We start from the raw sequence: 10,000 nt of genomic DNA, 5'->3' as shown, positions 1-10,000 counted from the left end.
AAAAAAAAAAGAAAATAAAGTGTCGAGAGAATGAATGAGAATTTTCCAAAACAGCCTTGACCCAAGTTATCCTTCTTTAATTCTAATACGAACACGCACACACACACATACAAACGTACACAAACACACACATACACACGTACACACACATACACATGTACACACACACACACACACACACACACACATATATATATATATATATATATATATATATATATATATATATATATATATATATATATATATATATATATATATATATATATATACATATATATATATATATATATATATATATATATATATATATATATATATATATATATATATATATATATATATATATATATATATATATATATATATATATATATAAGTATATATATATATATATATATATATATATATATATATATATATATATATATATATATATATATATATATATATATATATATATATCAGATATTCAGGCGTAAACAAAATATAGAGGACTACGCAAAAAACAAAACAAAAAAAAAGTGTCGAGAAAATGAATGAGAATTTCCCAAAGTAACATTGACCCAAGTTATCTTTCTTTAATTTTAATACGAACACACACACATACACACGCACACACACACGCACGCACACACACACACACACACACACATATATATATATATATATATATATATATATATATATATATATATATATATATATATATATATATATATATATATATATATATGTGTGTGTGTGTGTGTATACATATATATATATATATATATATATATATATATATATATATATATATATATATATATATATATATATATACATATATATATATATATATATATATATATATATATATATATATATATATATATATATATATATATATATATGTGTGTGTGTGTGTGTGTGGGTGTACACACACACAGACTTTCTTTAGGTGGCGCCTTCGCAGGCAGACTTTGATGTATTTACATTTGAAGATTTATGGAGTCTTACACTTAGGGTAAATTCGAATATGATTTAGAAAATACTTTTATTCTAATAGTAGAGCATATTTTATCTCTTTTCCTAATCGGCAAAAAGGATTTCTTAAAGTCTTTTATGCCCTCAAAAATATATATAGAATTTAAATACCGCAATGTAAGTATTCCATATAGAATACTTCTTCTTTCTAAAGGACCAAATTTAATTTCATGCTGGCTTTCGTTCCGCTTCAAAAACTCGCTCTAATGTCCGTAAAATGTCTTGAAATCCTTTTGGCGTAGAATGACCTCTTGATGTCCCGTTATTGCTGTGGGTAAGTGTAGCACGTCTCTTGATGGTACTTTCAAGAGCGGGAGAGCATTGCTTATTCACAATATTATAAGCAACAGGGATTTTGACTCTAAATACATAAACAGCATACATATACATACACACATACATACATACATATATATATATATATATATATATATATATATATATATATATATATATATATATATATATATATATATATATATATATATATATATATATATATATATATTTTTTTTTTTTTGGGGGGGGGGGCTCAAGCCATGTCGTCCTGATGGAAGTTCCTATAGGGTAGCTTCCTAGGGTATATTACAACTACGGCGATATTCCCAGAGAATTTACCTTAAGGTACCAGAATTCTAACTCCTGGAGCGAGTATCCCTCGTGAAAGGGATATCGCGACATATCAGAGGACGTATTCTTGACACGTCACATGGCAATCTACATCCTGGACAGAGATTTCGTCTCGTAGGAGGTGATTGACGAGATACGAATTTGGGAAAGAAAAAGGGGAGCCGCTCCCAAGGCTTCCCTATCCCCCCATTCGTATGCGTGCCTGGCGCCAATCCTGGCGCCATCTGTATTCCTTTTTGCGTAGCTTAACAACTCGGTGTTTTTTCCTGTTTTTCTCGCAAATCTTGGATTTATTCGGCTTTTCATGGCTTCTCCGTCTTCGTTGGCCTCTGATAAGTTGAGTATAGTGTCTGTTATGTATAAATGTAGGCTCTTGGTAAAATTTTGAGTGATTAATAGGATTAATCTTTGATACAAGAGCCGTAGCCTACCAGAGGTGTCCTGGACACTGTCGCTCGCTAGGTATAAATTAGTTAGTCAGAGCGACATTCCTGGTTGTTTTGCTTTAATAAATTTTAGCTATTTAGCTTTACATAGGATTTCCTTTCGTGCTTAGTATTATTTGGCGAAGTATTCGCCATTCTGGCCTACGCTAGGCCATGTAGGCTAGTCGTTTGATCCTAGTACTTCATGCATGATTTTGGTTTTTCCGAGTGTAATTAAAATTTTATTGAAGCTTTAGGCTATATTTTATACATTTTAGACTGTATGGAATATTTCCAAGATTGTATACGTGTGAGTTTCGGTGAATTAGGTAATCGATTCTCTTGGTGCCCAGGCTAATTGCTTATGGAGCCTTAGTATACTTTATCATACTCCCTGGTTGCTTTCTTTTCTTCGGAGAAGGTATGCAATCCCTTTCCCTCTGTTTAAGCCTTGGGCTTATCCCTAAGTGGTTTTTTCCGAATTTATTTTCGATAAAACTATACTAGGGTGTTACTGTACCTTCCTGTTCCTGTAGTTATGGTTCAAGAGGGACAGAACAACAGAGTTTTTAGTCTGAGTCTGTGTTGTCTGGCTTGGGGCAGAGTCCCCATCGCTGACCTAACACATACAAAGGGAGCTTAGCTCCCTTAGGTCACTACCGAAGGTTTCTGTAGTTATGATTCCTTCTTTTGTGATCTACCAGACTAGTCCTGTTGCTGTTCTCGGGGAGGATAAGTTCTTCCCTTGGGAGTAGCAACGCCTTCCTTGCTTTGGTGCTCTGGAAGCTGGCAAGTATTGCTGGCCTTTCCCCTTAGATCTCCCTTAGGCTAAGATAAGTTTCTTGGCTGCGGGTGATCTGTCACTAAAGCAAGGTTGGCAGGACCCTCTTGTCCCTTCCCCCTCTATCTCCGTAATGGCCTAGCCATTACTGTACTGTACCTTGCCGGCCGGCAGAGCTGGCCGGCAGGGGTCTTACTGTACTGTACGTCGTTCTACTTCTGGACCTAGTATAGGTTGGGATGTGGAATTGACTCAGCCCAAGGGTCTTATGTTTTCAAGTGCTGCCCGGACCTCTCTTGGTCCCTCATCCATGCATGCCGGCAGAGCCGGACGGCATTGGTCAAGGAAGCCTGAATTAGTTTCTCCCCTTCCTTATATGCACTCTTTCGGTTGCCGGGCTTGGAGGTTGTGTACACTCTTATCCCGGCATCCATTCTATTTTCTTCTTGTGCTGTACCTGTCCCGGCTGCCGGCCTCATAGGCCGGCAGCCGGGCAGGTGTAGTCTTCTGGTTCTTTTGCTGCCGGCTGGCATCGGTCTTGTACCTTTGCTGGCCGGCTTATGTCAGTCCTTGTCTGACGGTCACCAAGAGTGTGGCCGGCAGCTGGGTGCTACCTTTTGTAGTTGCTGGCTGGCAGCCATTGCCGGCCAACACTGGCTGTTACCGGCCGGCAGTTGCTGCCGACCGGCACAGGAATTTGAACCAGAGTGCTGCTGCCCTATAGCTGTTAAGTAGTATACTTTAAAGCTAGTTGTGGTGTGTGCCGGCCTGCCTTTGCCGGCCGACACACATCCCCCTATACTGTACTAGTATTCTTCTGTATAGCATATACAGTAAGAAGAAAACTATAGTAAGGGTTTTGGTACAGCACTGTATCTTCTAACACTATTGTGTTTTCTTGCACACCCCTTTGCTGTTGCCCTCAGATAGGAAGCTGAGTTCTTCCCTGTTTATTATCCAGGATTTTAAAATCATTGCTTAGGTGTGAGCTCCACCTGTTTCCTCTGGAAACCTTGCATTGGTTACTCTAGAAGAGATAAACCATTTTTGATTTTATTATCTGGAAGGCTGCAACAATGGGTTGTGAGGTAAACACAAGTGTGTGTCTTTCCTTTCTGAATTGTTATTCTATACTATGCATATCCAGTGATACATAGTTCACTTGATACTCATGGAAATTTCTTCTCTTTACAGAAGGACACTCCGAAGTGGGGAAGTGCTTTCTGCAACGTCCGCAGCAAGAACCTCTGCGGACATGAGTTTTGTAGGAGACACGCAGCATACGCTGTCTCCAAGTATGATCTCCGGTATTGGGACCCTCAGGTATGTAATGTGTGCACTAACCTGATTACTGAGACCTTTAATTCCCCTAGGACAGAGGATTCAAGGGATATAGTTAGGAAGAAGCTTCGTACCTGGGTAAGGGGCTTCCAAAAGAACACTTCTTGCCCTTATCTTCCAAGTGAGAAGATGAGGGCGTATCTTTTCCCTAAGGCATCAGCTGGTGCAGTGATTCCCCAGCCTCAAGAGGAGATCCCCTAAGTTCAGATCCAGGTGGATGCTGAAGTCGCGGTCGCGATGCAAGACATCCAGTTAGATGACAGGATATCTGATGTGGATGGGTGTCGGGAGGAAGACCTCCTGGCAGAAGCCCAGGATGAAGTTCAAGCCCCAGACGTTGTAGAGGTAGACGTTGACGAGGTGTCGGCTACTCCGGTTCATATTACGGAGCCTATTCCCTCTACATCGGCTGGTCTCCCAGTAGAGCTGGGACAGGCCCTCTCTTCTATTGTTGGAATAATCCAACAAATGCAGAAGGAGAATCAGGAGAAGGCGGCTGCAATGGAACTCTTTGGCAAATGAGCGACGATGTGTTGGAATAAAAGACCTGAGGGGATGACCAAATAAAACTTGGGCTGGTGATCTGCCATCAGCACGAGGTGTGTTCCTAAGCTCTAACATTCCACGGGCGAATTCATCTGCATCCAGATTCCCATTCTTAGTGGTAGTCATTATCAGCTTCTTGATAATTTTCACAGATGCTTCTGCATGTCCATTTGCCTTCGGATTATATGGCGAAGTAATGCGATGTTCTACTCCCCAACGAGATAAAAAACGTCTCAAAGCTGATGCAGCAAACTGTGGTCCTCCATCAGTCTTCAACAACACAGGAACACCAGTATCTGAAAATATAGCCCTCAATGATCGGATTAGATTAGCTGCAGAAGCTATACCCTGACAGGAAGATATACAAGGCCACCCAGACAACCTATCAACATAAACAAGATAAGTTCGACCCATGGCATGAAAATAATCTGCAGATACAGATTCAAAAACTCTACTTGGTCGATCTTCTTCTTGCCATAAAGGTTCGTTCCTTTGATTTGGTAGAAGAGAACGTCATTTGATACATGAAGAAACTATATTCTCAATATCTCTGTCAATTTTAGGCCAATAAACAGTTTGCCGCGCCCTCCTTTTAGTGCGGTCAATTCCCTGATGACCATCATGAAGACATTCAAGGGTTTCACGTCGAAGTCTCTTGGGTATAAGAAGTCTTGCTCCATAAACAATTAGGTCATCATCTACAGCAAGCATATCACGTATATTCCAGAAAGGTCTGAGTTCTACTTCCAAATTATGGCAGTGTTCAGGAAAACCTTTCATAATAATCTCCCGAAGAGAATTGTATTCTGCATCCTGTTCAGCAGCAGCACGTATCTTTTCCAGTGTTTTGTCCTTTAGAGGTGTTAGAAGTACGCCATCTTCATGCATGTCGAGGGCATTCACCATTGCAACATGCAATGGATCAGTGGATCCATCCTCTTTCAAACAACTTTCTTCTGTAGGATCCTGAACTGGTGCACGTGATAAAGCATCCGGAATACAATGAGCACTTCCTTTCTGCCAGTGAACAGTAAAACTAAAATTACTTAGTTTCTCTCTCATGCGTTGAAGTCTTGGGTTTTCAATTTCACCAAGTGATTTACTGTTAAGAATTGGTATCAATGGTCTATGATCTATCACAACATCAAAATGAGGTAATCCAGCCAAGTAAGTATGACATTTCTTTATTGACCATAATACGGCTGTCATTTCCAGCTCTATTACAGAATATCTTGTTTCAACATCTGAAAGGAATCTTGAGCCACATTGCGTTAGTTTCCAGTCCGTTCCATGCTTTTGAAGTAAAGCAAACCCAAGACCATGCAGTCGTGACGCATCTGTCTGCAACATGGTTGGCAAAGTTGCATCAAAATGTGCAAGTACAGGGGGTGCAGTAAGTGCTTCCTTCACTCTCTTAAATGACAAATCCTGTTGTGCAGTCCAACACCATTCATTACGCTGCTTCAGTAAATCTCTGAGTGGTTGTGCTTCACGTGCAATCACTGAAGAAAAACTTCCAAGCTGATTCACAAGTCCCATAAAAGATCGAAGATCTGTTATATTTTGTGGCACAGGAAAGTCTGCAATAGCCATTACTTTGCGAGAATCAACTGTGTAGCCATGACTTGAGATTTTATATCCACAAAAATCAACAACACGTTTTGCAAAGCAAATTTTCTGATCATTAAGAGTTATCCCATATTCATCACATCTTTGCAAGATAGAAATAATATGGGCTAGGTGATCCTTATACGAATAATCATACGCAAGAATATCATCAACTATCTTCACAGTTTGTGGTATATCACCAAGAGCTTGGTCTCCTCTTCGATTGTATTCATCTCCTGAAGAAATAAGTCCCATTACTGCTCTCTTGAATTTATAGCGACCCCATGGGGTGATAAAACATGTGAGATCCTGGTCTTCTTCTGCAATTTTGATTTGGAAATATTCCATTTTTGCATCTAGCGTAGAGAACCACATTGCTCCGGTGCTTATCGAAGCTACTGCATCATGTGGTGATCTTACAGGATAAGTGGGTCTACATACATACCTATTAAGCTTAGTGAGATCAACACACAATCTTACTCCATTTGGCTTTTTAGCAACAGGCACTATAGGATGACACCATTCTGTTGGATGCTCAACCTTACAGATAACATCCTTCTCCAAAAGTTCATCAAGCTGATCCTTTATTTCAGACCTCCAGCTGTATGGTATAGTGCGCGGGGCTGTCACAGCAAATGGTCTTGCATTTTCGGACAACTTTATATGCATAGGACCTCCATGCATCTCCCTCAATATTTTTGTGGCACCAAATACCCGAGGAAATGCGGATACCAAAGCTGCAGCATGCTCTGCCCTTTCTTCTTCAGTTGGATCACGTTCATAAGGCCACCTTGGAAGTGCAACAGGAGAATGAACTTCCCTACAAGTAGAGTCTTCGTTCTCTTTGTAGTCCTTTAAGCGCTTTTCTTCATCTGGATTTACAGACAATCGTACGGGAAGAGAATTAATTTGAGCAGGAAAATCCTCCGGTAGAATTCCTAAAGCAATAGAATCAAACCAGCTCAATAAAGCTCCCTTTACCTCTTTAACCACAGTTATTTCAGCTTTAGTTTGTCGATCACTAAGCGAAAGGTGTGAAGTGAAAGCTCCTACACGATTAAGGGTCTGGTAACCAGCAGAACAAAGCTTTCCAATTTTAGAAGGTTCGAGCATATATGGATATATGCCAAGAGATCTCGCTACATTGAGCCCCATGACTGTAGCTTCTGCTCCCGAATCTGGTGTCCATATTATAGACGAGTTCCCTGCAGGATGAGTAATGTGAATCTGAACTTTCGGGGTTGCTTGAGAAATGGCACTGTTAACATACACATCACTTACGATCCTATGTACATCCCTGTTAAGTTTACTAACAGTTGATTTTAGCTTTGAATCTTTACTCTTTTTCAGAAAAGAAGAAGTTTCCTTCCCTGTTGACCTACAAACAGCAGCAAAATGTCCAATCTTTCCGCATTGGGAACACTTTTTGTCCCTTGCCTTACAAACATTCATGTCAGAATGTCTATCTCTTCCATATCTAAAGCATCTTTCCTTTTTATATAAACTGTTGGGTGCTTTCTTGTAGTCCCTTTTGTACCGTGAAACTTTTGATATATTGTCTGGGATCATTCCTCGTATTGTAGCGCTATTCTCATTAGCACTCTCAGAAGCTCGACAAATATCTACAGCCTTCTGCAGATTCAGGTCCTTCTCTTCTAGCATACGTTTTAGAGCTTGTTCATCTACAGTGCCAACAACAATACGGTCTCTCAATCTATTGTCCATACATGATGAACAAAAATCGCAGAATGCTGCAATTTCCCGGATACCACAAAGGAAATCGTCGAAACTCTCACCAGTTTCTTGTTTTCTGAGGTAAAATTCTCTCCTGTCGACGATTACATTCCGTTGACCTCGTAAGTGACTTTCCATGGCATTAAGTATAGTTTCAAGATCTGCATCAGCCGGAAAAGAGAGCCCATATCGCAATGTTCGTGTCCAGTCTTCATCTAAAACAGAAGCGAGAACTGACCTTTGCTCAGCAGGCGTTAATGATTTAATTCCAGTCAGCATTGCATAACCTTCAAATTTATGCCGCCAAGCATCGAACTCCTTCAAAGACACTGACGATGACAGGTGAGGTGCAGGTGTGGCACTATGAGGAATTTTATACCGGCACTGTGCATCATTTTGCGAAATTTCAGCACCTCCACTTCGTTGACGATTTTCGTTAACATTTCCATTTTGAACCCTCATCATAGTTTCTAACATCATAGATAAACGTTCTTCCCTCTTCTGAGCCATATCCGCTTGCTTCGCCAGCCGCTCCGTCAATTGTTCTAGTTGCCCTTCCATCGTGTCAATCAAATCTTTAATTCTGAATCACTTCTGACTACGATCGTTCCACCAGTAGAACAGATAATACTCACTGCGCCATGTTTAATCTCTTGTAGGCTGGCAAAGAAACACGAACAATGATAGGTCTCTTTAATAAGAGGTTACTATACAAATTGACGGCTAAACAGAGACTAACAATATTTGTTACATACATACAGAAGAAAGGTATTTACAAAACTCTCACTTGTTTATTTACATTAGACACCAATTACCATTACAATATAATTTCAGAACAACCCATTACATAACTAGTAAACAAAATAAATACAGACATTTGGAGGTATATCACACAGGGGTTAGGGCGTTGATCATATGTATATATGGTCAGCTTCTAGGGCATTGTCCTGTTTGATAGGACAATGTCACTGTCCCTTGCCTCTGCCATTCATGAGTGGCCTTTAAACCTTTAAGTAGTACAGCTTTGCTGAACATGGCGACGCGCGAACCCTTTCAACACGTTAAGGTATCCCGACTCAGAAAGGGATATATATATATATATATATATATATATATATATATATATATATATATATATATATATATATATATATATATATATATGTATGTATGTAATATATATATATACACACACACACACACACACACATATATATATATATATATATATATATATATATATATATATATATATATATATATATATATATATATATATATATATATATATATATATTATATATATATATATATATATTCAAATAAGCCATATATATTTTTGATACACTAATGTCTGGATTCTCTTAACAATCTAGGGATCAGAGCCTCAGGCGAAATCACACAAAAACAAGAGCTTATGACCGGCCGGGAATCGAACCCTGGTCCGGCAAGCTTGTATAGACAGTGACTAAACCACTTGGCCAAGTGGTTTAGTCACAGTCTATACAAGCTTGCCGGACCAGGGTTCGATTCCCGAGGCCAACTGGTTTAGTCACTGTCTATACAAGCTTGCCGGATCAGGGTTCGATTCCCGGCTGGTCACAAGTTCTTGTCTTTGTGTGATTTCGTCGGGGGCTTTGATCCCGAGGACGTTAAGAGAATCCAGACATTAATGTAACAAAAATATATATGGCTTGTTTGAATATGAAAAACACGTCTAAATGTGCAAAATTTATCATATATATATATATATATATATATATATATATATATATATATATATATATATATATATATATATATATATATATTATGGTCCCTAATTATGCGTGTTAGAATATGAGATTCCCTATTTATTCAGTCGCCAGTTTTAAAAAAATATATTTTCTGTATCTGCGAAGCTGTT

At 38.8% G+C, this 10,000-nt stretch overlaps 1 protein-coding gene across 1 annotated transcript; it reads right to left on the bottom strand.

Annotated features, from left to right (window-relative positions):
- Positions 1-1,197: 1,197 nt before the first annotated feature.
- On the bottom strand, positions 1,198-8,655 carry LOC137639696 (uncharacterized). Its single transcript, XM_068371945.1, has 4 exons — positions 7,093-8,655; positions 5,455-6,429; positions 4,754-5,100; positions 1,198-1,330 (listed from the first exon to the last, which is right to left on the bottom strand). Exons 1-4 carry the CDS (start codon positions 8,653-8,655, stop codon positions 1,198-1,200), a joined length of 3,018 nt encoding a protein of 1,005 aa, XP_068228046.1.
- Between the last annotated feature and the right edge of the window lie 1,345 nt (positions 8,656-10,000).

This window comes from Palaemon carinicauda, chromosome 4 (assembly GCF_036898095.1).
Source record: "Palaemon carinicauda isolate YSFRI2023 chromosome 4, ASM3689809v2, whole genome shotgun sequence".
Taxonomy (NCBI): domain Eukaryota; kingdom Metazoa; phylum Arthropoda; class Malacostraca; order Decapoda; family Palaemonidae; genus Palaemon; species Palaemon carinicauda.
This window is presented reverse-complemented; position numbering and strand designations above follow the sequence as displayed.

Bases quoted from the DNA above. Each gene is read 5' to 3' on its own strand.
- LOC137639696 (XM_068371945.1), bottom strand. From the start codon at position 8,655: ATGGAAGGGCAACTAGAACAATTGACGGAGCGGCTGGCGAAGCAAGCG. The intron at 6,430-7,092 runs GTATCCGCATTT...CTTAATGATCAG, and splicing joins CAGAGCATGCTGCAGCTTTG to AAAATTTGCTTTGCAAAACG. The intron at 1,331-4,753 runs GTCTTTTATTCC...CGCTCTTGAAAG, and splicing joins TTATTTGGTCATCCCCTCAG to TACCATCAAGAGACGTGCTA.